The 27795-nt window shown below is 34.9% G+C and overlaps 1 protein-coding gene across 1 annotated transcript; it reads right to left on the minus strand.

Annotated features, from left to right (window-relative positions):
• LOC139705108 (protein farnesyltransferase/geranylgeranyltransferase type-1 subunit alpha-like) lies at positions 1-27447 on the minus strand. Its single transcript, XM_071609315.1, has 9 exons — positions 27385-27447; positions 26984-27071; positions 20483-20597; positions 16120-16224; positions 11020-11146; positions 7547-7695; positions 3231-3293; positions 899-1070; positions 1-634 (listed from the first exon to the last, which is right to left on the minus strand). The coding sequence occupies exons 1-9, from the start codon at positions 27445-27447 to the stop codon at positions 512-514; spliced, it is 1005 nt and encodes a 334-aa protein (XP_071465416.1). The 3' UTR covers positions 1-511.
• Between the last annotated feature and the right edge of the window lie 348 nt (positions 27448-27795).

Here is a 27795-nt window from a genome sequence, read left to right on the forward strand (position 1 = left end):
TTGTTTTTAAATACATCTGTAATTTTATTATAAAACCATTCTTTTGGCATTAGTTGGTTACAGTGAAAGCAAGATACTGTGAGTGTAGCATAGCAGCTCTAATGTAACAGCTGTATTCCCCTGCTTACTGAACCAAAATTTAAGTTACCTCAAATCCATTACATACAAGTTATCTGCAGTCTTTACTGATACAAATCCTTTAGGGAAGAGTTGATGCTAAGGGATTAGAGTAAATGTTGGTAAGACTACAAAAGTGGTAGTTCCTTTATAGGACATTTTTTTTCTCCCCCCTCCCCTCCAATTACTTTACTTTAAAAAGAATCAAATTTCTTAGAGCTAATCTGAATAGCAGCAGCACCCAAAGAACATCACACTTAGTTCTTGTTAAAAAGCAATACCTGTGCAATGCATATTTAGGCCACAGGTAAGGGAATGATCGCTCTAGTTTCAAATTCCTCATTAGAATCCCTTAAAAAAATACAAGCATTCCATCAAGTTCTTCTGGATGGTGTTATTGCTGTACATTTGTTGGGAGGTCACTTTCTCTGCTGTGTTTGCTTTGAAGGGATCTTCCAATATATCTCCAATATTCTTTTCTTATAGTGTCCTTTTCTTTAGCTAGGATTTCACATAACTAAAAATAAAAAATAAAAATTTATTAAAGTAAATAAGCCTTTGAAACAACACAATTTAACTCTGTTCATGGTCAAATGGACACACTGTAGAGTTACATACTATATACTATGTTCACCATTGACAAAGATGTTGCCCTAAACCAGAAATAATCCTACATTGAATTCTGAATACCTATGTTGAAAAGGGGCATGAATATTACTGGTAATGGGTACAGCCAATTCTGAGATGCCTAAGAGAAAAATACTGAGTCACACCAGCTTACCTCTAATGCTTTATTAAGAATGTCCTCTTTGTTGTCACATTGGTTTTCTAGCATATCTTCATAGATATCCACAAGAAAGGCAATTAGGTAGGGGGAACTGTGACTTGGTTGTAAATCAAGTAATTGATTTAACAGGTTAGGATATTTGGAAAGACCACGATCCTGCAAAATCCTGAAAGAAAATAATACTTGATTCTGAGAAGAACAAAAACAACAGAAAGATCAAAGAGAAACACAGCAAGAAAGAAGACTTATTTTGAATAAATGACGCTGAAACAAAATGAAAATTTTAAATTATGTGAGTTTTATCGTGGATAATTAGGAGCTGAGTAAAATTAGTTTAAAAAAAAATAAAGTTCAGAGCGGCAGGTGGCAAGCCTTGTTCCCAGTGCCCGCAGAGACATGGCTGCACCAAGAGAAGATGGTGGGCTGGAACAGCGCCACCACTGCCAGCATGTGGGGGAGCCCTTCATCAGCTACTGCATCTACTTCAACCACTAGAGGATGAGCAACCCCAACTTAACAGGCTGTGGGAACATGAATATGAGAAAGGTGTGGACCATCTGACAAATGCAACTGCTGTGTGTAGACAGCCACAGCAGTTGCTAAGTGTTACAGCAAACTCTTCCACCAGCAGTGTTCCAGATGCTTCTGACTAGGTTCCCAACAATTAAGAGAATTTTAAGTGCTCAGAGCTTGGCTGAAGATGATGTGGAATGAGAAACAAATGTCAACATAATAAAATCTGTTAAGATTTTTAAAATTCATAACTTGAAAGTTGAGCAGCTCTGGGTAAATAAAGGCAAATGTGCTTGTTATAGATTGTCCCACAATTAAGACTACCAATGTTAATGTTTGTTTTGTGTAGATCCATTTATTTGTTTTATTTATTTTTTCCCAGTGAAAAGTGCATTTTGACAGAGCTTTTCATTTTATATACACTAAGAGTTACCAAAATATCACAGATTTCATTTATTCCTAAGATATGTAGTTAAAGTGTATGCAAGACATAATGTTTCTTGGGCTAAAAACACCCAGTTCTCAGTTTAAAATGATAGGCAAAAAAGTGTGGGAGATAGCACATGTTTTAAGTTAGTACATTTTACTATAAATCAGAAAATTTTATAGAAACTATTATTTGCGAAAACAGCATTAAAATCTTCAAGAGATCAAAAAAAAGTTTAAAGGTAATCATGTATAATGTGAATATGCACCATATTAAATTAAAGCAGAAAATAAATCATCTTTTAAGTGAAGAGAGATGAAGGAGAAATGTCCCTGTTTCTTCTTGAGATGGTTCCTCATCTCTTTAACTCCTCAGGGACTATAGGTCCCAACTCCCAACATATCCCTAAATGTGTCTGGATTTCAAACTCTGCTCTTTGGGACCAGTTTCCTTAAAGGCCTTAAATTCAACAGTAAGCCTGGCTATGTCAGTGCCAGACAAGTGAAATGTTTCTGTTAAGATTTATAATTGGAAACCTTTAGCAACTAAAGCAGAAATGCTGGCCACCCATCTGTGTAATCTGTAAACAGTCCTCTGTGCTTTATTGTACTCCTGAGCTGGGCAGAACCTAAGTGTCTGTATTCTAATTTTTCACAAAAACCCTAAAGGGTTCATAAATATAATTTAATATGCATTACTTTCCAGGCATGGTGGTATACATCTGTAATCCCAGACACCTGGGAGGCTGAGGCAGGAGAATCATAAGTTCCAGGCCAGCCTCAACAAGTCAGCAAGGACCTAAGCAACTTAGGGAGATCCTGTCTCAAAATAAAAAGGACTGAGGATGTGGCTCAGTGGTTAAGCATCCTGGGTTCAATCGCCAGTATCAAAAAAAAAAAAAAATATTGGTATGTGCTTGGGAGGTGAAGAGAAGAAATGTAGAGGGCACAGTTCTTGGGAATTGCCATAATTACCATTATGCTTCTGCTCTTAGATTCAAATAAAGAAAAATTCTTTAGTTTCCTTTTAAATAAAATCTAATTAGAAGAGCTGGATGTGGTGGTGCATGACTATAATTCCAGCAGCTCAGGAGGTTGAGGCAGGAGGATCACGAGTTCAAAGCCAGTCTCAGCAACTTAATAAAGCTCTAAGCAACTTAGCAAGACCCAATCTCAAAATAAAAAATTTTTTAAAGGGCTGGGGATATGGCTCAGTGGTTAAGAGCCCCTGGGTTCAATCCCCAGTACCAAAAAAATAAGAAAATCTAATTAGGTATATATTCCATGATATATATATTAGCAGCTTTTATTTATGTGTGTGTGTGTGTGTGTGTGTGTGTGTGTGTGTGTGTGTGTGGAGTATCTCCAGCAAAAAATAACTTCTTACCCTTTCAAATAGTTCCATGCACTTTCATTATGTGGTACAAGTTTGATCATTTCCAGAGTGTATCTGTAAGAAAAGAACCCACAAATGAGTGTGTAATTTTAAAAGAGCAGTGCAACAATCAGATACAATTTGAACAAATGTGGCAAAACCTAGGAAAGTGTTTTTGCTGTGTCAGACTCCACATACATCTCTTTCAGCCGGCCTTGCCACTGCTCTAGCTCATATCTAAATTAGAGAACCTCCAAAACTGCAATTGTCCACTCAAGATAGTTCCTCCCTCCCATATTTCTTGTCTAATTCTGAGGAATAACACTTAACTGACATAAAGCTTTAATTCACATCAAGAAAGAAAATTAATATGAAAGATATTTTTTTTCTGTTTGAAGGAAAGGTGGAGACTTTCTTTTTAATGGTAAAACAATCCAGGAAAAAAAGTCAAACATCTATTTATGCCTGTTAAGTCCTCAGTCACTGAAAAAGGGTAATTAACATAATCTTAGGAGCTATAATTAAAAGTAGGGTGGAAATAATACAAAGAATAAAAATTAAACAACAAGTACATATTCCTTACCTTTCAAAATAAAATTACTATTAAACTATAAGGTGATTTCACAGTCAAAATGGATACTCCCTACTCCTTTCTCTTCTCTTTACCCTGATTATTAAATATAATTCAGATGCAACTGCCACAAATTCTAAGGAATCTACAAAACTATGCTTCACATGAGCAAAGAACTGACTAAAGCTTAGTGATCTTGTTCTTGCTTTGGGGCTATTACAATAGGAATTTTTTCACAGGAGTAACAAACTCATTTAACATTATGAAAAGATTTTTCTAACCACCCTGACATGACCTAACCTTTTCAGTTATTTGGAAAATTATGTCTGTGTAGGTCTTAGCTGGTCCTAGTAGAAGATTCTTAATTTCACTTTGGCAATGTACACTAATGTGTCATCTATTTTAATGGTGAAAACATGAACTTTGAGGTGAGACTACCTACCTGTAAGTCCTACTTACAGAATTACTTGAAAACTCAAGTTATTCATGAGTATCTCTGAGACTTGTTATGAGAACTAAATAGGAATTTATGGCGTACAGTAAATGTTAGATAAATCCTATAATTATCAGGTGAGCATCCTTAATCTGAAAACCCAAAATCCAAAATGCTCCAAAATCTGAAATTTTTTGAGCTTTGACATGATACCACATAGTCAAAATACAGGTGCAGTAAAAATATGTATAATATTATATTCAGGCTATGTGTATAAGACACATATGAAACATAAATTAATTCTGTATTTAGATTGGAGTTCTATCTCCCACATATCTGATCATATATATATATATATATATATATATATATATATATATATATATATATATATGTAAACATTCCAAAAATCTGAAATGTTTCTGATCCCAAGTATTCTGCATAAAAGATACCTAACCTATGGTACTCATAGACCATTATTCACATGGAAACAATGGCCACGATACATTTAGTGAAAAAAATCAATGCCTATATGTCACTGTCTAGGTTGCAAATGTTATTTATAAATCCATGTATAAATGTATATAATTATAGCTCATTCTAGAGAGTGGCAGGAAGGAGGAGAAAGAATAAGAGATTTTGATTTTTAATTTTTTATAATTTTATATAATTCAGTATATTTTTCCCCTGATAACTATACTGCATAGGAAAAAAAAATTTAATGAAAGGAAAAAAAGTGAGGAACACAATCAGGTACACCTATCTATAAAGTTAAAAATATACTTAATAAACTATAAATTCTAGAAGTATGGCTACTATCAATATTTAAAATATTTGTTCTACACATCCTGAGGGAAAAACAAACTTTAAATATAGAAAGCTCTTACGTTCTTGACTGATTATTTCTGTTTCTATCTAATAACAGATGACTAGTGATCTGCCTCTAAAGGCTAAAAGACTTGCATTTTCCAAACTTCATATTCAATTTTTCTTTTTTGTACTGGGGACTGAACCCTAGGGCACTGAACCCAGGGGCACTTTACCAATGAGCTATATCCCCAGTCCTTTTTAATTTTGAGTCATGGTCTCACTAAGTTGCTTAGGACCTCACTAAATTGCTAAGGTTGTCCTTGAACTTAAAATCCTTCTGCCTCAGCCTCTCTATAATCACTGGGATTACAGAAGTGAGCCAGTCACATTCAATTTTTAATGAAGTTGGGGTTGGGATTGTGGCTCAGTGGTAGAGCGCTCACACAGCACATGCGAGGCCCTGGGTTCGATCCTCAGCACCACATAAAAATAAATGAATAAAGATATTGCGTCCAACTAAAAAAATAAAAATTAAAAAAAAATTAATGAAGTAATGAAGTAAGACATAGCAAATTAGGAATATACAATATTTGAAATCCATTCTCAATTGGATCAATTCAAGATAAAATAACCTGAAGCATTCTATTTTTTGGCAAGAAATCCAATGCAAAGAGAAATACATGGAACAGCCAGGTGCAGTGGCACATGCCTATAATCCCAGCTTGGGAGGCTAAGGCAGGAGAATTACAAATTCAAAGTCAGCCTCAGCAATTTAGTGAGGCTCTAAGCAACTCAGCAAGATTCTGTCTCTAAATTAAAATATGAAAAAAGGACTGGAGAATACAAAGGGGAATAGAGAGTGCTAAATGACAAAGTATAAATTATCTCTACTTAAACTCCACTATTTTAGGTTGGCTTAATAAAATCTTTTCAGTAAATTCCAGAAGAACTTGCTTTGATGCTGGAAATGTTCTTTATCTATGTTGTCAAGTACAGTAGTCACTAGCTACATTTGGGTACCTGAAATAATGTGACTACTGCAACTGAGGAACTATTTTTTTGTTGTGTGTTTCTTTTGTGTGTGTGTGTGTATGTGCCAAGGATTGAACTCAGGGGCACTTAAACACTGAGGCACATCCCCAGCCCTTTTTTGTATCTTATTTAGAGACAGGGTCTCATTGAGTTTATTAGGGCCTCACTAAGTTGCTGAGACTAGCTTTGAACTCACAATCCTCCTGCCTCAACCTCCTGAGCCACTGGGAATTCAGGTGTGCACTACCGTGCCAGGCGAGGAAGTATATTTTAAATTTTGTGGTATTGTAGTTAATTTAAATTTAAATAGCTATATGTTGCTAGTAGTTACATACTGGACAGTACAGCTTCAGATGGAAGAGAGGTAGGTCTGAAAGCCTGGAGCAGAGAGTGAATGGAGGATACTGGACTAAAGCCTTAAAAAAAAAAAAAAATATATATATATATATATATATATATATATAGGCTAGGGACTAGGGATATAGTACAGTGGTAAACAATATATGATGCCTTAGGTTTAATCTTCAACACTAAAAAGAAAAAAAATATATGCCACTGGAACCCTTATACAGAAAAGATAAGAGAGGAGTTAGCTGCCTTAAACTGAGAAAAAAAATGGGTCAAGGGAGATTACAGGCAGATGTGCTATAAATCTGCTCTTCCCAACAATAATTAAAAGAACTTTTGTAATTAAAATTTTACTATGAGCTCATCAAGCTTTAAAAACAATATCCACATTCAGGGGCTGGGATTGTGCTCAGTAGCAGAGCACTTGCCTCGCACATGTGAGGCACTGGGTTTGATACTCAGCATCACATAAAAATAAACAAACAAAATAAAAATATTGTGTCCATGTATAACTAAAACAAATTTTTAAAAAAAAAATCCACATTCAGATTGTCAAATACAGTGAGACCAGAAAAAAATGGCTATTGCTATTTATACACATAATACACAAATTTAGGACAATTCAGAAATTTCTAGTTCTTATAATAGCTTTTTGTATAGAAGCTCTCAAATGAGGATGAATTTTTGCTCCAAAAAGGACACTGGGCAATGTCTAGAGAAATTTTTGTTGAAAGCCAGGAGTGCTACGAAATATCCCACAGTATAAAAGATAACCAAGACTGAACTGGTCCAGAACCCTATAATACAGTAACATGGCATCTGGAAACTATTATCAAAAATGCAACAGATTTAATGAGATAGTTATAAAATAAAGTTTCCTGGACACTATAAAATCTGATTTACTTCCCATCTTTAATAGCAACAATATTTCAAAAAACTTCAGACACTAAACATAGAAGCATACTACATTATTTGTAAATTTATCACTATATGTTTCATCTTTCTATTCTGTCCAATTTTAGTTCCATGATTATAGGATCTGGGGCAGTCTTGGTCTTTGATTTATTCCCAATGCCTGAAACATAGTAGGCATGCAGATTTTTAATGAATGAGCAAGTAAAGGACATTACTTACTGGACTTCTCTTTCCAATACACCACGATCACTGTAGCCAGTGGTATTAGAAATGACAAAGTATCTTTGGTTCCAGACAGAGTTATTTCTCACATCTTCTTTTAGAAGTTGGTCTACATACTGCAGCTCATTATCCCAAAGTTTAAATTCCTAAAAGAAAGTTGTTTAAAAACACAATTAGAAATGTCCCATTATTTGTAAATATTAAAAACAAAACATCACACAGGGTATGGTGATGCACACCTGTAATTCCAGCTATGGGAGAGGCTGAGGTAGGAATATCACAAGTTCAAGGCAAGCCTGAACAACATACAAGACCCTCACACCACCAAAAAAATAAGTAAAAATAAAACATGAGTAAAGCTAAGAAGGTAGAACTGAAGAAAAAGGATTTACCACATATGTAGAGAGAGGGAACAGTCACAGGTCAAGGAAACAGAGGGGAATAAAAAAACTGGGGCTGGGGTTGTGGCTCAGTGGTAGAGACTTGCCTAGCAAGTGTGAGGCACTGGGTTCGATTCTCAGCACCACATATAAATAAATAAAATAAAGGTCCATCAACAACTAATAAATATATTTAAAAAAAGAACTAAATTGGAGATAGATCCTGCGAAAAAATATACAAAAAGCCAAGATAAAAGTCACCAAAGAAAAATTAGAGGGGAAAATAAAAACAAACTCACTAGTAAGAGAATGCATAATTAATTATACATAGCATTATACATAGTATATGAATTTGATTTGATATTACAATAAGCAAAAGAACAGCATTAAAAATGTACATGTGATAAATTACCTTTAAAATACATGTAGAGAAATATATACAATTTAGCGGTGCATGGTGGCACACACCTATAATCCCAACAGCTCAGGAGGCTGAAGCAGAAGAATCACAAGTTCAAAGCCAACCCTAGCAACTTACTTATCGAGGACCTAAGCAACTTATCAAGACCCTGTCTCAAATAAAAAATAAAAAAGGGCTGAGGATATGGTTCAGAGGTTAAGGGCCCCTGGGTCAATCTCTGGTACCAAAAAAAAAGAGAGAGAGAGAGAGAGAGAGAGAGAGAGAGAAATATCTAAGATTGGATTTACAAACAAATTTTTACATTAAAAAACTGGGTTTTTTGTTTTAAGTATTTTCTAAGTATTTTCTTTCTTGTTGGATAGACCCCCAGGGGTGCTTAACCACTGAATCACATCCCCATACCTTTTTTATTTTGAAAAAGGGTTTCAACAGGCTCGGGTTGTGACTCAGCAGTACAGCAATTGCCTAACATGTGAGAGGCCCTGGGTTTGATCCTCAGCACCACATAAAAATAAATAAATAAAATAAAGATATTGCGTCCAACTAAAAAATAAATATTAAAAAAGAAAGAAAGAAAGAAAAAGGGTCTCATCAAGTTGCTTAGGCTGGCTTTGATCTTGCAACCTCTTGCCTCAGCCTCCCGAGCTGCTGGGATGACAAGCATGAGTCACCATTCCTGGCATAATGCTGCTTTAATAGAAAAAAATTATAGGGAAAACTGTTAAAACTTACAAATGTTACAGAAGTGGGGACATTATGAAAAAGTGGAGTTATATTTCTTATTGATAACAGAAAAAGGATGAATTTCAGTATGATGGTCCCTGTTTTACCAAGTGATAATAAAAATAATTAAGAAAGAGTCCTGTGTACCCTTCATTTAGATTCTCCAAAGGCATTATCTTACCAACTTAAATTTAACCCCAAAACAATAAAATGATATGGTGTATTATTTTTCACAAAAACACAGACTTTATTCAGATTTTATGTGTTCTCATCTGTGTATATACAGTGAAGGCCAAGGTGTTAGTAGAGGTAGAATATAGTTCTTTGCAATTTTACCCCATGTGTAGCGCAAGCAACACTACAATCAAGATACAGAATTATTCCCTCACCACATAGAAAGTGTCCTATACCATCTCTTTATAGTTGTATCTCACTTTTGCCTAATCACTCCTAACCACTGATTTGTTTTTTCTACAACTTCAGTTATTTCAAGAATATTATCTTGTAGCTGAGCACAGTGGCATACGCCTGTAATCCCAGCAGTTTGGGAGGCTAAAGCAGGAGGATCTCAAGTTCAAAGCCAGCCTCAGCAATGGCAAGGTGCTAAGCAACTGTCTCTAAATCAAATACAAAATAGGGCTGGGGATCTGGCTTAGTGGTTGAATGCCTCTGAATTCAAACTCTGGTACGCTCCCCCACCCCCCAAAAGAACATTATCTTATAGATTCTCTTCAGTTTTCAGAATTTCATTATTGGTAAAATTAATCTTATCTTTAAAAAGTATTGTGAAAACATATGAAACCATAATATACCAAATGTAAAAGCAAGACAGAAAATTATAAGTGCTTTATTTATAAAAATGTATAAGCAACAGGGGCTGGGGCTGTAGCTCAACAGTAGAGCGCTTGCCTAGCATGTGCGAGGCGCTGGGTTTGATCCTCAGCCCCACATAAAAATAAATAAAATAAAGGTATTGTGTCCAACTACAACTAAAAAAATCATAAAAAAAATGTACGGGGGCTGCGGCTATAGCTCAGTGGTAAAGCGGTTCCCTCACATGTGTGAGGCCCTGGGTTCAATCCTCAGCACCACATAAAAATAAATAGATACTGTGTGTTCATATACAGCTTAAAAAAAAATTGCACAAGCAACAATTGAAGGATATTTTGGAGTCTTTCTCATGGAAATCTTTCATAATTTCAGTAAGAAACACACTGGCTAATGTGGCTTTTCAAAGATATTGATAATATTCTACTTCTCAGGTTGTTATGGTAGTAGATAGGGTATGTGTATAACATGCACTTTTATATGATTAAAAATTTTATAAAATATATAATTAATTAAATTTGAAGTTAAAAATTCTCAGTAAAAAATATTTAGTAAAATGCTCTGAATAGAACATGAAATAGCAATCCCTGGAAAAAATTTATAGGAAACAATAAAATTGTTTGCTAAAATAAATACAATGTCTAGTGTGAAAGTTGTAACTATTTTATTTAGAATTTAGCATAAATTTAACAGAGGGGTAGACATACAATATATAATAAGTAACAGTTATGATAAGACCACATTCTGAAATTTATATATGCAAAAACCTTAATACCTGCTCTTGATATATTAACATTTTACTAATTTTGATGCTCAATTTGCTAACAAATATAAGAGGTGATGAGAATTCAATCTGAAATGTGTTTAATGTTTATCAGTTTACTATTATTCTTCTTTAATATGAACCTATTCACTAACCAACTCAGAGATTATAAAGATTAACCACCATGAAGAATGTCACATTTTAATTAAGTATCTTAACAGTTCTTTATTATGTTGTGTGTAATGATCTACATGTGTGCTTTGGCTTGGAAATTTAATTAGCCTCTAATACTAATTTTAATTATTTAAGTTAAAAAATAAAATTCTGAAAAATACTATAAAAAGAAAGGTAATACCTGAATGACCCACTCTCGATGCTGCCAGGCATGATAATTCTTTGCATCCTGGTTAAGAATATCAGCAATAAATTCAAGCTCCTGAGATGGATCTTTTAGCCATTCTACTAATACTCGCCTATGGTGCCTGAAACCCAGAGAAGGGAGACAAATTTTGTGTTAATTTACCCAAGCTAACAAATCATCTACATGGGTTATACTAGGTGATGTGGAAACACACTCAAGAAACAAATATTCATATCTAATTAAAGACACTACTAGAGAGAAAATCTAACATAAAAGAAATGAGAAAATTTTCAGAACACTAAGCAAGGGTTGAGAAACATAAAACAGTAATTTGTGTGTAAAATTAGATACGTAGGGCTTAAAGATGGAAGTAAACCTGGAAGTACAGTTATCTTTTGACAATCACAAAATTCTGTTTTTAGAATTTAGAAATAAGCCAGGTGCAGTGGTACATGCCTGTAATGGGCTCCAAAGTCTGAGGCTGGAGAATCTCGAGTTCAAAGCCAGCCTCAGCAAATGCAAAGTGCTAAGCAACCCTGTCTCTAAACAAAATACAAAATAGGGCTTGGGATGCTCCTGAGTTCAATCCCCAGTATCAAAAATAAATAAATAAATAAAGACATTACAAGAGGGCTGGGGTTGTGGCTCAGCAGTAGAGCACTCGCCTAGCATGAGTAAGGCCCTGGGTTCCATCCTCAGCACCACGTAAAAATAAATAAAGGTATTGTACCCAACTACAACTAAAAATAAACAAAGAAACAAAAAAAGACATTACAGGAGAGACTAGAAGAAATGTGATACTATTTTATGAAATATAATTTTAAATAGTTTATCAGTTTTCCCTAAATTCAAAATGCCACCATTTAAGCAACTTTTCACTCCACCAGTTAGTACAATGAAATTCAATTCTACCCTGGGGAATAAATAGCTACATGTTGCAAGTCTGTCAAAACAGGAGTTTCTATACTAGGATAAGACTAAGAGTTTTATATTAGGTTCCATTTTTACAATTTCCTTAAGCTAAAACAGTTACAGAAATCTATAAGTGAAAATTTCTAAAATTTACTCTGAGGACTAGAAGTATAGCTCAGTGGTAGAGTCTAACCTGTGAGGCCCTGGGTTCAATTCCTCGTACAAAAAAAAAAAAAATTCACTGTGGCAATGGCTGCCACGTCTGCAAACATATTACATACTCCTTTTTTTTTGGGGGGGGGGGCGGGTACCAGGGATTGAACTCAGGGGCATTCAACCACTGAACCATATCCCCAGCACTATTTTGTATTTTATTTAGAGACAGGGTCTCACTGAGTTGCTTAACGCCTCAATTTTGCTGAGGCTGGCTTTGAACTCGTGAACCCCCTGCCTCAGCTTCCCAAGCTGCGGGGATTACAGGTGTGTGCCACCACACCCAGCTGAATTACATACTCTTTTTTTTTTCCTAATATTTTTTCAGTTAAAGATGGACACACAATATCTTTATTATTTATTTGTTATGTGGTGCTGAAGTCTAGTGCCTCACACGTGTTAAGCAAACACTCTGCCATGAGCTACAGTCCCAGCCCCTGAATTACATACTCTTTAAATGAATGAACATATGATATGTGAACTATATCTCAAAATTGATTTTTAAAAAAATCTACTGTATTCATTATATTAATGTGAACAGGAGTTACAGAAAAAAAGTTAAGACATTAGTGCTTAATTGGTGACCTACTCTAAATACACTGAAAATTTTAAAATTTATCTTACAGAATATTAAGAAGGCAAGATAATCAAGGAGAAAATCCTCTTAAAGAGAAAGATTACTGAACTTATTTTAGAAATCTTTCAAGTCAGTGAACACTAGAAAGCATTTTACTTTTCAGGTTCCTGGTGAATTCTATAATTTAAGAAAAAGTTAAGAATTAGATCCTTCAGTATATCAAAGTGACTGCTCAGAACAAAATATCAAGATGTTCTCTCTGATATTCAAGATTTAATGACTATTAAACACAGGGAATTAGTTTATAGCATAATATCTCACAGTGGTAATTTAACAAAAAGTTATCAACTTATTACTTCACTATACTAGTTATAATGGAAACAAGTAGAGTGGGCAATTTAAAATGTATCAAAACTAAGCTCCGTGCAGTGGCACACGCCTGTAATTATCGTTACTTGGGAGGCTGATGCAGGAGGAATACAAATTCAAGGCCAGCCTCAGCAATTTATCAAGGCCCTAAGCAACTTAGCAAGACCCTGTCTCACGAAAAAATAAAAAGAGCTGGGGATATGGCTCAGCGCTCCTGGGTTCAATCCCCAGTACAAAAACAAAACAACAACAACAACAAAAATTAAAACATTATTGAGTTTTCAATAGCAATTAGTTACTTTAGGTGGGTCAGTGTTCTGCTTTTCAGAAAAAAATGGTTGTTAAGGTGTTAATGGCAGTGTTTGCAGTACCCAAGAAAAGAAAAGTTTGTTTTTTTTTTCTTTTTAGCGAAAAACTAAATTATATTGAGAATGCCTGATATCTGAATTTTATAGCAACACTTTTTTTTATATAAAACACCGTAAGCTAGCCAATCCCTAAAAACAAATACCAAATGTCTTCTTTGATATAATGAGAGCAACTAAGAACAGAGCAGGGAGGAAGAGCAGGAAGAAAAGATTAACATTAAACAGAGACATGAGGTGGGAGGGAAAGGGAGAGAAAAGGGAAATTGCATGGAAATGGAGGGAGACCCTCATTGTTATACAAAATTACATATAAGAGGTTGTGAGGGGAATGGGAAAATAAATAAGGAGAGAAATGAATTACAGTAGATGGGGTAGAGAGAGAAGATGGGAGGGGAGGGGAGGGGGGATAGTAGAGGATAGGAAAGGTAGCAGAATACAACAGTTACTAATATGGCATTATGTAAAAATGTGGATGTGTAATCGATGTGATTCTGCAATCTGTATTTGGGGTAAAAATGGGAGTTCATAACCCACTTGAATCTAATGTATGAAATATGATATGTCAAGAGCTTTGTAATGTTTTGAACAACCAATAAAAAAAAAGAAAAGTAAAATGAAACAATTGAAAAAAAACAACAACACCTTAACATAAAACAAGACCGCAGGGTACATTAATTCTCTAGCTAAACTCTTTTTTCTCAATAAAACAATTATTTTATAATGCAACTTCTAAGGAATGCAAAAATCTAGTTAAAAAAAAAAGCTTCAGAGGTCAATTTGTTTACAAATAGAAATCTGTACAATAGCTACCCTACCATGTGTCAAATAATACTTAGTTATTCGCTGTTGGGTCTATTATGTTCTAATTCTTTGAAAATTAATCAGCTATATACATGTTAAATACTGATTCGTGTGAATATTTGGGCAGAATATTCCTCAGCTGGGCCACAAAACACATGGAATTATACAAAGTTCCATGAATAAGCTGCTTTTCCATACTTCTACAAAGAATATTTTCCTTGCCTCAGAGGTTTTTCTTCAGAAGTCTTCCTTAAATCTTGACATAAGGATAGTGTGGTGTGTGTGTGTAGGACATTATGCTGAGAGAAGATAAAATGGTGGCAACTTCATTTTGGAGTTGAGAAGACAGGTATACTAAGCAGGCAGTTCGTGGCACAGAAAGTGGAAAGAGCTCAGGCTGGAGTTGTGTCTCAGTGATAGAGTGTTTGACTAGCATGTGTGAGGCACTGGGTGTGATTCTCAGCACTATATATAAGTAAACAAAATAAAGGTCCATCCACAAGAAAGTGGAAAGAGCTCTTGGTAGTATGCCATGCTGCCTCTTCTACTTCAGCATAATTTCTTTACTGCCACACCACAATCATAACAGCAGCAGCAATAGCTACCATTCATAGGCTTCACACTAGAGACTGGGCACCACTCAAATTATCTTTCTTATTTATTCTTTGTGCCCCTGCTCCATGACTCCTCCCTTTTACCCTATTGTGTTCACTACTCCCATCCTAACAATCTCCATACTCTTATCTTTGCATATGCTGAAAAATTCTACCATTATATTTTTTGCATCGCTTTATAAAGTAACTGATATTATTATTTGCTTTCCCTATTAGACTGTGTCTTGGTCATATTTGTATACTCAGCACTAGTACAAAGCCTTTGTATACTCAGCACTAATACAAAGCCTGTGAAATAAACAAATGAATAAAGGATTAAACATTAGAAAGTCATTTTATAATACACCAAACAGAAAGCTTTTTTTTCAGTACTGAGGATGGAATCCAGGGCCTTGCGCATGCTCAGCAAGCTTTCCACCACTGAGCTATATCCAGAATTCTAGAAAACATTTTTCAGATATTTTTACTCACATTTTTTCTCATTAGCAGCAACTGCACAGTGATTCTGAAATTTCAAATAATAATAACAGCTAAACATTTTAATGTTAACTGTGGAGCAAACACCATTTTGATCACTCAACATAGTTCTCATTTAATCCTTGTGTTAGCTTCTTTTCACTGTGAAAAAATACCTGAGAAAATCAACTCGAAGGGAAGATTTATTTTGGCTTATGGTTTCAGTAAATGGCCACCTGGCTCTGTTGATTGTGGGCCTCTAGTGAGGCAGAATATCATGGCAAAAGGGCACAGTAGAGCAAAACCAGCAAGGAGCTGGGGCAGGATGGGGACAAGATGTAGTCTCCAAGGGCACATCCCCTAGGACCTATTCCCCCAAGTAGGCCCCGTCTCCCACAGTTTTCATCCCCTTCCAATAGTCCACTCACCTATGAATCCATCAGTGGCAATAGAGCCCTAATGATCTAATCACTTCCAAAAGCCCCACCTCTGAATTTTGAAGACCAAGTATTCGACACATCAGCCTTTTGGGAACATTCTAGATCAAAATCCAAACAATCCTCCTAACAATCCTGTGGGGCAGGTAACATTAGCCCCAATGTAACGTTCTAAATTATAAAGAAGCTTAGGATGATATTCAGTGGTAGAACACTTGCCTAGCATGTACAAGGGCCTGGGGTTTGATCCCCAGGAGGGCAAAAAATAAGTAAATACAAGAAAAAAAATCCTTTACTATATCATCGTCTACTGGCAGAACCTATGCAGAATAACATTTCTATCTTACCAAACTTGATAGTTTTGGGGCTGTTCCTCAATTATTGCAGTGATGTAGTTCATTTCCTCATGTAGATCCTTTTGAAGTGACTTTAAGAGAACTCTCCGAAAATGCCTACAGCAAACATCAAGCACAGAAAGTCTCATTACTCCAATTAAGTTGCCTATCAACAGTATGAAATAAAGCTAAAAGAACAATACGGTTAAGACAAATTTTTGTTAGTTATTTTATATAACAAATAATTTTTAATTTAAGTGCACAAATTGTCCATATTCATACAACTATCTGGTAACTAGATGAATCAAGCATTTAAAGTAAAAAAGAGTAAAAGGCAACAAATATGATAGAAAAAAAGTAGATTTTGGAACCTTAAGGAATGAAAAGGCAACTAAATTCTATTTTCAGGTAATACTCTGATTACATGTGTTATATAATACAAAAAGCAAAGACATTTCTTTCCTTATACAGAAAAGTTAGCTCATGTAGGTTATATTAGTCATATAATAATTAATTCTATTATAAACATTATCAAATATTTTATTTCTAGAACCACCATCAAAATGTTTGTAATTAATTTCAGATTATTAAAAAAACTTAAAAGTGAAGCAAATATAATTTCTGAAATTAAAGAGAAAGTGGAGTCAAGTCATTTTTTTGAAATTCTCTATGGACAGTACTGGTCTAATCTTAGTAAACTAATTTTCAAAAATTTGCAACTCAATATATATTAAGAGACAAATAGTTCAGAACCTACTTTAAAAGTTATCTTTTAAAATGAAATGCAAAATATGAGATTACAGCATTTTTCTCTTACTATTATTAAAGAAAGTTGTCTTTTTTTTTTAAGAGAGAGAGAGAGAGAGAGAGAGAATTTTTTAATATTTATTTTTTAGTTTTCGGTGAACACAACATCTTTATTTATTTATTTATTTTTAAAATTTTTATGTGGTGCTGAGGATCAAACCCAGCGCCCCGTGCATGCCAGGCAAGCGTGCTATTGCTTGAGCCACATCCCCAGCCCAAGAAAATTGTCTTAACAGAGCATATAAATGCAAACACTTGGTTAATAAGGGTAATGAACTCAGGTATAGTGCGTTTAAAAAAACATCAAATAAATTTCTTAGGAAAATTTAAGATGCATTCTAAGTTCCTTTGTGCCATATAGTCAGTAATTTCTTAAAATTTAAGAAAGTACATATTAGAGCCATAAAATAATGGAATATCCTACTGAGGACTTCAGTTAAACATGGTAGAATAAATAGGTTTACTCTTATTCCCTAAATAAAACCCCACTAAAATGATATTAAAGCAATACAGAAGATATAAATCCACAAGGAGAAATGGTGCAAAGGGTTACCACAGCAAGTATAAGAGGTAAAGAAAATTATAAAAAATGTAAGCAAACAGACAAGTTTGTAACTGACTTAGAAAAGCAATGTAGCCAGGCACAGTGGTACATGCCTATAATTCTGGCTACTTCAGAGGCTTAGGCAGGAGGGTCACAAGTTCAAGTCTAATCCAGGCAACTTAAAGAAAATCACAAAATAAAATAAAAATGGCTGGGGATGTTGTTCAGTGCTAAGCACACAGGAAACTCTGGATTTATGCCAAGTACTGGGGAGCAGGTGGGGGCAGGAAGAATCATATAAACCTGTCAACAGTAGTGGAAACCTTAATAAAGTTTCAAAAATTGAAGGTACTTGTTTTTTTCCAAAACTGGGAGTCAAGAGTGGGGCTGAAAAATAGAGCAAGGTCTAGAGAAACATTCTTAGCAGCCACAATCCTTCCCTTCACCTTGATCAGAAAGGTGACATCTCCTGACCTGAGCAGGAAACAATTTTAATTTTCTAGAAAAACCTAAAGCAGAAAGTGATACTAGGTACATTCAAAGAAGGGTGAGGTAAAGAATGGAAATAAACACATTTAAAATGTTAATATAAAAAACTGAAAAAAATTAAAACAAGATAAAATAAAGAATAGATAAGGGCTGGGGCTGTAGCTCAGCGGTAGAGCGCTTGCCTAGCATGTAAGAGGCACTGGGTTCGATCCTCGGCACCACATAAAAATAAACAAATAAAATAAAGGCATTCTGTCCATCTACAACTTCAAAAAAAAATTAAAAAAAAAAAAAAAAAAGAATAGATTTAAAAAAATGTTGAAATTGTCTAACAGGCTGATTTGTCCCCGCCCCCAAAAAAAGAAAAAGGAAAACAAAGTTGATACACTGAACAGTGAAACTTTCCTAACATATTTCCCTGCCTGATCCCCCAGAATTGTGGCAGGCAAATGTTTTTCTTAGACAATAAATTAGATGGATCCTCTTTGGAGAAACACACTAAGAAAAAGACTTAAAAAAATATTGAGCCCGGCACGGTGACACATGCCTGTAATCCCAGGAGCTTGGGAGGCTGAGGCCAGGAAAATCTTGAGTTCAAAGCTAGCCTCAGCAACTCAGCAAGACCTATCTCTAAATAAAATACAAAAAGGGCTGAGGATGTGATTCAGTGGTTGAGTGCCCGAGTTCAATCCTTGGTACAAAAAAAAAAAAAAATACTGATATGCAAAAGTTTCAAAACAGCCACATCCCCATCTCGGTAACTTTATAACTGATAAATCATGCCACACATAGGGGTTCCAATCAGGCTTTTTCCTTTCTCCATTATGAGTATAAAAGGAGAACCAAGAATTACCAATCATTTATAGAAAAACCTTTATATGAAAGAGACTAAAACAACAGATGGAAAGATATTTCATTCATGGAATCAAAAAGCAAGATGATGTCTTTTCTTAAATATTAAGGAAAAAAGAGCTCTGAGAAATTAAAAATGAGTGCAAAAATATTTAAAAATCAATAGAAGAGTTAGAAGATAAAACTGAGGGAATATCATAAAAGTAAATTTAAAAAAAAAGGAATAAAAATAAAGAAAATACAATCTAGGAGGTACAACATGCAACTAAAAGTCATTCCAAAGACAGAAAACAGAGAAGAAATTATTTATTTATTTATTTATTTATTTATTTATTTTTTTAAGAGAGAGTGAGAGAGAGAGAGAGAATTTTTTAATATTTATTTTTTAGTATTTGGCGGACACAACATCTTTGTTTGTATGTGGTGCTGAGGATCGAACCTGGGCCGCACGCATGCCAGGCGAGCGCGCTACCGCTTGAGCCACATCCCAGCCCCTAGAGAAGAAATTATTTAAAAAACATACAAAAATTCCTAGAACTTAAAAAAGAGAAAAAGGTTCAAATAAAGAAATGGGAATCTTCTCCACCTGAACCACAGAGGCAAAAGAAATGGGAAAGCAGTTGTAAAATTCTTCTTAGGGAAAATGATTTTGAATGTAGAATTCTACTAATAAAGCTGAAGGAAGATTTTAAGATTTCTAATGTATAATCTCCAACACTGTTGTCCACACATCCATCCATAAGTTTTCTTCTAGTCAAGTATGCCTTCTACAATATGAGAAAGTAAAGCTAGCAATTTGGCTCAGTGATAGAGTGCTTACCCAGGAAGTGCTAGGCCCTGGATTCAATTCCCAGCACCGCAAAAAAAAAAAAACCCAAAAAACTCAAAACTTTGTTTTTAAAATGAGAAAATAAGTCAAGGAAGAGAAAGATGTGGGATTTGGAAAATAGAAGACTACACAGATGAAAGAGCTAAAGACTCGATTTGTAGCACCCAAACAAATGAAGGGGGGGAAAATGGAATGCAAGGATTACCTGTTATATTCAATAATAATAAAACATTTACATAAATCAGAATGTCTGGGAGATGAATTACTTATTGGTACAAAGAAAATCAGACCAAACAAAAAAGGCTATTTATTAAGGGATATGTGAATATACTATGAAATGTGGTTCAGCATGAACTAGGAACTGATAACTAATTTGTGATGAAGGGAAGAAAGTAGTACATGAACACTCCATCTTCAAGGAATGAATAGATATCATCTAAAATGTTTTAAAATGTAAAAAATAAAAATAACAGCGAAGCATATTATCTAACATACAGAAATTAAGTAGAGAAATAACAAGTGGGCACAGTGGCATGAGCCTATAATCTCAGTTGCTCAGGAGACTGAGACAGGAGAATCACAAGTTCAGGGCCAATCTGGGCAACATAGCAAGATCTTGTCTCCAAACAAAAGAAAAGCAAAACAAGAGCATAGGTGCTGCTTCTGGGGAATGGGACCCTGGTCGTGGGAAGAAATAGGGAAGAGATTTTTCTCCCTTCAACTTCTGACTTTTACACCCATATGTGAATTATTATTTTGATAGAAACTAAAATTCAGTTAAATAAAGAAAAGTCATTTGAACTAAAACCTGAGAAGTGTAAGCAGAAAATATCTCAAAGTTGTGTATTACTTACCACACCGTATAATTGTCGGCATTTAACTCAATAGCATCCTGGGTAAGCTTAAAAGCTCGTTCACTTCTTTCATCACGCTGTAGAACAGCTCGGAAATAATCATAAACATCTCTAACTGGAGATAGAAAACACAATTGCATTAGGACTACCTTTCTTATTTAAAATTAACACTATAACATAAAAGCTGTTGTACTTAAGTAGAAAGACATTTTATTTGCATATGTAACATTTATATCAGTAAGTGAAATAGAATCAAATGACTGTGACTGCCACCCCAACAATACTCAGTGTCACAGTCACAACACACAAGCTACACAGGTCTAACCATGCTTATTATTTATATGCACTTAAACGGGTTAATGCCAAACTGCAAATCTCCTTAAGATTTTACATAAAATTAAAAGTAGTATTCAAATACATTCACATAGCTGTTTTTCTTATTTTATTTTGATCAGATTCTTAACTGAAAAAATATATAGTAAAATGGCAGAAAACTCAAGAGTATAAAAGGTTCACATTAAATTTCCGTTCTACTAAATTCCCAGTCCTCCTCTCCAGAAACCATTGTTAACGGATTGTAATATATCCTGCCAAATATATGCTAAGCATATACAATTGTATACTTCATTCCATCCTTCAGTTTTTACAACAACGAGATCATAGCACACTCAACACTTTGGCCCTTGCTTTTTTCATGCATGTATTATTATAGATTGTATAAACTAGTATAAACGTCTATGGGAAATTATTTGGTAATATCTATTAAAAATCAAAACTTACATATTCAATGATTCAAGAAATTGAGTTCTAGGAAGTTTTTTCTTATAAATACTCTTATACGTGCAAAGTAGGACAGAAAATGCGGATAATCTGGGAACTCACGACCTGTGAGTGGCATTTACAGTAGAGTCTTATAGAACTATGTCCTTGACCTGTGGTGTGTGTGCTAACTCTAGGAATTAATGTTAGAACTGAAGGAAATTGTAGGACACCTAGTTAGTGTCTACTGAGAATTAGAGAACTGCCTGGTGTGGAAAACCATTTGGTGTCAGACTATAACCATCACACTGAAAGTATCAGATAAGAATATGCACAATTATAGCTCTTTATAAAGTATAAGATACACAAAGATTACCTGCTTCTAAACAGTATCTTTTGGGGGAGAAGGGGCACCAGGGATAGAACCCAGGATCAAGTACTAAGGCATATTCCCAAACCTTCTTATTTATTTATTTATTTTAATTTTAAAACAGGGCCTTGCCAAGTTGCCTATGGTGGCTGCTCACTTGCAATCTTTCTGTCTCGGCCTCCTGAGTACTTAGGAGCACAGATGACTTTTAAACACTAACTTTAAAAAACTAAGTTTAATCCAGGCACACTGACACACGCCTATAATCCCAGCTACTGGGAAAACTGAGGCGGGGGATCACAAATTCAAAGCAAGGCTCAACAACTTAATAAGACCCCATCTCACAACAAGAAAAAAAAGGATTAGAGATGTAGCTCAGTGGTATAGATGCTTGCATAGCATGCGTGCAGCCATGGGTCCAATCCCTAATAATCCAGAAAAAAAAGAAATTTTAAATTTATAATAAAATGATTATTATAACATGTTAACTTGATAAAAATATTTTCATATATCACACACAAATATATTATATATTTGTATATGCATAAAATATACTACACATATGCACACTGATAAAATAATTAACTGGGTGACCATTAGGTAACACAGCTCTAGCACCTTAGGTTTCTATGTAAGTAAAGCAAAAGCCAATTCAATGTAAATAGCAAAATAAAACTGAAGCCAAATCAGTCAGAAATTGCTGACTAACCTCTAACTAAATAGAATCTTATACTCATTAAGCTTTTTCTGTAGCTTTCATTTTATATTAAATATTCTTTTGCTGGACAAGGTGATGCACACCTATAATCCCAACCACTCAGGAAACTGAGGCAAGTGGAGGCCAGCCTCAGCAATTTAGCAAGACTGTCTTAAATAAAAAAATAAAAAGAACCAGGGATGTAGCTTAGTGGTGAAGCATTTCAATCCCTAGTACTGAAAAAATAAGTAAGTAAACAAACAAAAATATTTAAATAATTTAAAAATTATAAACTTTGCTGGACACAGTGGTACATGCCTATAATCCCAGCAACTCAAGAAGCTGACACAGGAGGACCACAAATTCAAAGCCAGCCTCAGCAACTTAGTGAGGCCCTAAGCAACTTAGTGAGGCCCTAAACAACTTAGTGAGATCCTGTCTCAAAAAATAAAAAGGCTGGGGATGTGGCTCAGTGATTGAGTGTCCCTGGACTCAATCCCTGGTACCAAAAATAAACAATATATTGTCCTACTCAAAGTTTCCGAAACAACTTTTTTCCATGCAACTGTTTCTGATATCTGTCCATAGTAGATCTAAAACTTTTTAATATTATGTAGTATTTGATTATATGACAAAAGTTTTATTTTTATCTAAAAGATATACAGGTGGTTTCTAATACCTTGCTTTTTAAAAAAAATGTTGCAAATTTTAACAGCAAATATATATGGTGTTTACTGTGAATCAGACACTGCTCTATTATTTATGTGAATAATTCACTCAATCTATAGTTTCTACCACTGGCCTCTACAGTGGTCCAGGGAGTTTACAAAGAGTGGCCCAGGGAGTTTACAATGAGTGGTCCAGGGAGTTCAAATAACTTGTTCAATGTTACAGAACTAACAATATGGTGAAATCAGAATTTGAACCAGGTGGCCTGGCTAAAATCTACACTCTAAGCCTACCACATATCTTGCTGTGCCATGTGCCAAAGTGAATCCAGAATATATAATTAGAAGCAGTACTGCCAGGTTATAAGATCTAAAAATTTCCCATTTCAATAGCTATACCACAATGATTCTTAAAATGGCTAGCTGTATGAAATGTATGAATCTTAATAGTTTTAATTTTTGCCATTTCACTCATGGGTAAAAAATGACATTCTCAATTTCCATATATTTTATTCCTAATAATGATGGATTTTTCCTGTTTAATGACTAGTGGAATTTCCTTTTCCATAAACAACCAGTTTATACCCTTTGTCCATTTTTGGGATTACCTTTTTAGTCTCCTTATCCTTTTGTAGGAATTCATTTTAATACTAAATATCAATCTTGTTTTCTACCATATAATCTTCTCCCACACTGCTGCTTGTTTTTTAACTTGTTCATGGATTCTTTTGTCATGCAACTTTAAATTTTGATATGTTTATCTAGTAATTTTTTTAAGACGTTGATGGAGCTTTATTTTATTCATTTATTTATATGTGGTGCTGAGAATCAAACACAGGGCCTCATACATGCTAGGCAAGTGCTCTACCATGGAGCCACAAACCCAGCCGAACCCAGTAATTTTTGATAGGTCAAACCTATCTATATTTGTCCCTTGTGATTGCTAACTATGGCATATATAAGAATTTGAAGTATTGTCTACTCCACAATAGATTAATAATTTACTCCGAATTTGAAGTATTGTCTACTCCACAATAGATTAATAATTTACTCCCAATACAAATGTATGATTTTATCAGTTTCCCCAACATTTTTGTTATAGGTAGTTATCAATCTGAAAAAGTTATTTATTGCCGCGTCCGGCTAACGGAGCCGAGTCCGGCGAGGGACGTCGGGGTTAAAAATACACAGGACACCAAGGTTCTTCATCCAGGAGGGAGCGTGTGCGCCGCGCTTTATTGCCAGATTTGTTCCCCTTATATATCTTTTTAACAGCTGCAGGAAATTACTCAAAAGTGAGGAGGGGAGAGTAATAACTGCGTCCTTGGGTTACCGTCACGTCACCGTCCCCTATCAGGAGGCTCGAACAGGTCAAGATGTTCCCGAGACACATATGTGCGAGGCGGATAAACAGGGAACCGCAAGCCTGCGTCATGGCCTTGTGAGCTGGCCACATTGACATGCATAACAAAGAACTGGGGGTTGAGTCCCCAGGGGCCAGGGCGGGCCTACTATCAGCAATTTATATTTCTCTGATCATTAGTAATGCTGAAATTCTTCATAGATATTTCTATTTCTTCTAGTAAACTGTTTGTTCATATATCTCAAAATATGGAAATTTTGCATTTTTATATAATTATACATTTTGATCTTATCCTTAATGAATTATTTTACTTATAGCCTAATAATAGAACTTTTAGAACTTTAGTTCATCTGTTATTTTCATATTCATTAAGATAGGAGATAGGAGCCAGGTATGGTGGCACATACCTGTAATCCCAGCAACTCAGGATGCTGAGGCAGGAAGATCGAAAATTCAAGGACAGTCTCAGCAATTGAGCAAGGCCCTAAACAACTTAGTGAGATCCTGTCTCAAAATAAAAAGTACAAAGGGCTGGGATGTTACTCAGTGGGAAAGAACCCTTGGGTTAAATCCCCACTACCAAAAAAAAAAAGGCTATGAGATAGGGATATAATTCAACTTTTATCTACACACATAGCCAACTGTATCAAACTAATTTGATCAATCTATCTTTTTTATAAAGGTATGAAATGTATCCTATACTAAGTTTTCATATAGTCTGGTAACTTACTTTTAGTCCTTATTTATCTCTTTATTTGTATACTAATCCCACATTAATTATTTAGTAGTACTTTTTAATATTTGATAGGACAAACCCCACACTACTATTCTTTCTTTTAAAATTTTTCTTGCCATTATTTCCTAGTCAGCAAATAAATAAATATATGCTTTTTGTAAAAGAGGAAAGATCTTGGATAACAAAACTTTAAGTGAAAAAAAAAATACCATACACACACACAAAATTACAAAACCAGCATTCCATTTTATTCATTTACCCTTTCCTAGAACAACTAACAATTAACATTTGTATGACCTTCAATTTAAAAAGCATTTTAACATTCATCATGGAAAGAATGACACTTTGTCAAAGAAAATAATCCATTCATTTTAATATCAGTAAACATATTCCAACTGAGCCTAACATTCATTGTCAAAATATATTTAAAAATGCTGATGTTTCAGCAACCAAAGTTTTTTTCTAAATAAAACAGTAACTCATTTGTTATCTAGCACACAGATTAAATAGCAAATGAAAAGTATAATCACATAATAGCTATTATGTATTATAATGTAACATTCATCACTTAGGATATCTCCATTCTTTGGACAAAATAAAACTTTAAATTGCAAAAATAAGTCACAAAAAAATCAACTCATCATAAGTAATTCAGATCCTTATTAGACAAAAACCTGATATTGTGGTGCTAATTGAAGCTCAGGGTAAAAGAGGGCTCTGTCAAAAGGCTCAGTTTAGTAATAGATAGTGGCCCATTTCTAGGCTTGTCCCCTTACCAGGTCATCTAGGACAGTTCTCACTATTGGGGAGTCCTGTGTCTCCCCCTTTCTAATTTTTGCTGATTTGTTAATTAAACTTATTCTACATTTCTTAAGTAATTCTACTGGATCTAACACAAATATTGGGTTGTTTCAAAGCATCTCACTTTTACTCAAACTGAAGGATATATAAGAATTTCTAGTCATTCTGACCAAAAAAAAAAAAAAAAAAAAAAAAAAAAGACCTTAGGCAGAGGTAGCATGAGAAGTCTCTCCCTAAGGAAGCCTCTCACACATGTGGGTTCTATTTTCTGCAGTTTTGAGACTTTCATCACTTCTTCATTTTAAATATTTCTCAGTGTGGAAACTTGTTTCCCAATCTGCACAAGTTTTGCAGAATGAGAATACATGGGAGGAATCATGGCAGATCTTACATCCAGAATAGTAAAAGCAGCATCTTTGGTGGGTGAGGTTTGGCCCAGGAAGGTGAGAGGCACAGGGCAGAAAGAACAGGGGATTGGCAGGAGAGAACCTAATCCTTTTTTATATTAAATTGTTAAATTTGTAGATACAGTTGTTCACTATTAGATAGACTAGATTATATTTAATACTACCCTTCTAAACTTTTATACCTAGGGTAATAGATTACACTTGATGATATTTTTCTAGATTTTCATTCCTAAGATAATAGATTGGATCTATTTTTATTCTTTAATTCTTACCATCTTTCTCAGACTTTTGTAGTAAAATCATTCTTAATCAACTTAAATGTAGAAACAAGTGGGATCGTTTTCTTTTTAAATTAAGATTTACAACAACATAAAGAGCATGAAAACTCCAGTTAGGAGGGGAATCCAGTAATAGGTAGTCCAGGTTTCCTGGTCTCTTGAAGGCTTGAAGACTCTATTCCCGAGACGGAAGGTTCCATCTTAGGTCTGACTTCCAGTCTGTGACAGAGCTCCAAGGTGAGCATATGGATTTTACTCTCCTCCTTTAAAAGAAAACAAAACATGATCTATTGTATTTAACAAATAAAGAAGAAGAAGAAAAGGCGGAGGAGGAAGAAGAAGAGAAGAAGAAGGAGAAGAAAAGGAGGATTTGGGGAAGGAAGACCAGGAGGGACAGAAGATAGTAATTTTATCTTACTCACAGTTCAGTTCTGCCTGGTTGGCTTCTGGCTCAGGAATTTCCATGTCCCTTTGCCCATCAGCCTGCCTCCTGGAATACTCTACATGTCCCTTGTCCATGGAGAGACAGGTTACATCAAAATGTCTCCAACTTTATTTTTATTTTTGGTATACACTGTTTGAAGTACTTGTGTCTTTGATTGACTGTCTCTTGGTGTTGCCAAGGAATTAGAAACTCATAAGACCATATTTAAATGGTGGTCTTAAAAGCATTTGTAGACCATTCTGACTGCACTAAATTTTCAGTTACAGAATTTCATTTAAAGAGCAAATTGAAATTCTTTGGTGAAATGTTCCATCTCTTCAAGTATCTATTGAACAAATTGATCATATTATGTTAGCCACTGTCTGTTAAGTCCAGTACCTGGATGATGCATATGTCTGTTTCCATGCTGCACTTCAGTCTTTCAGTCAGGCTATCCTGCATTTTCGTATATAATAATCATAATTGGATATCAGACATTACTTATAAAGACAGGTGTTTGACAATGCTGCTGTTGGCTTATTTGCTTGTTTTAGGCAGCTGGATAGGGTGCAGGTTAGGTGCCTTGCTCCAGGTGATGCCCATCTGCTCCAGGAGACCCAGCACTTTGGAGTATCCCTCTCAATGCTTTCACCTGACACTATGGCCTAGTCCCCAGGTCAGCTCTTCTCTGGAGAACCATCTCCAGGCCTCCTGGAAATCCATCTCTAGGATGGGTCTCCCTAGGACCATGGGGTTGATAAAATTTCCTTTTGGTTTCTGAGACTCAATTTACTCCTTGGTTACCCATAA

The sequence above is a fragment of the Marmota flaviventris genome, chromosome 3 (genome assembly GCF_047511675.1).
Source record: "Marmota flaviventris isolate mMarFla1 chromosome 3, mMarFla1.hap1, whole genome shotgun sequence".
NCBI classification, from domain to species: domain Eukaryota; kingdom Metazoa; phylum Chordata; class Mammalia; order Rodentia; family Sciuridae; genus Marmota; species Marmota flaviventris.

What these genes read in the sequence shown, in the direction of transcription:
- LOC139705108 (XM_071609315.1), bottom strand. Translation starts at nt 27,447, where the DNA reads ATGCAGGATAGCCTGACTGAAAGACTGAAGTGCAGCATGGAAACAGAC. An exon ending in CAACCAGGCAGAACTGAACT is followed by an intron (nt 20,598 to 26,983) that starts GTGAGTAAGATA and finishes TTCTATCTCCAG; the next exon opens with TTAGAGATGTTTATGATTAT. An exon ending in CCCCAAAACTATCAAGTTTG is followed by an intron (nt 11,147 to 16,119) that starts GTAAGATAGAAA and finishes TCTGGGTTTCAG; the next exon opens with GCACCATAGGCGAGTATTAG.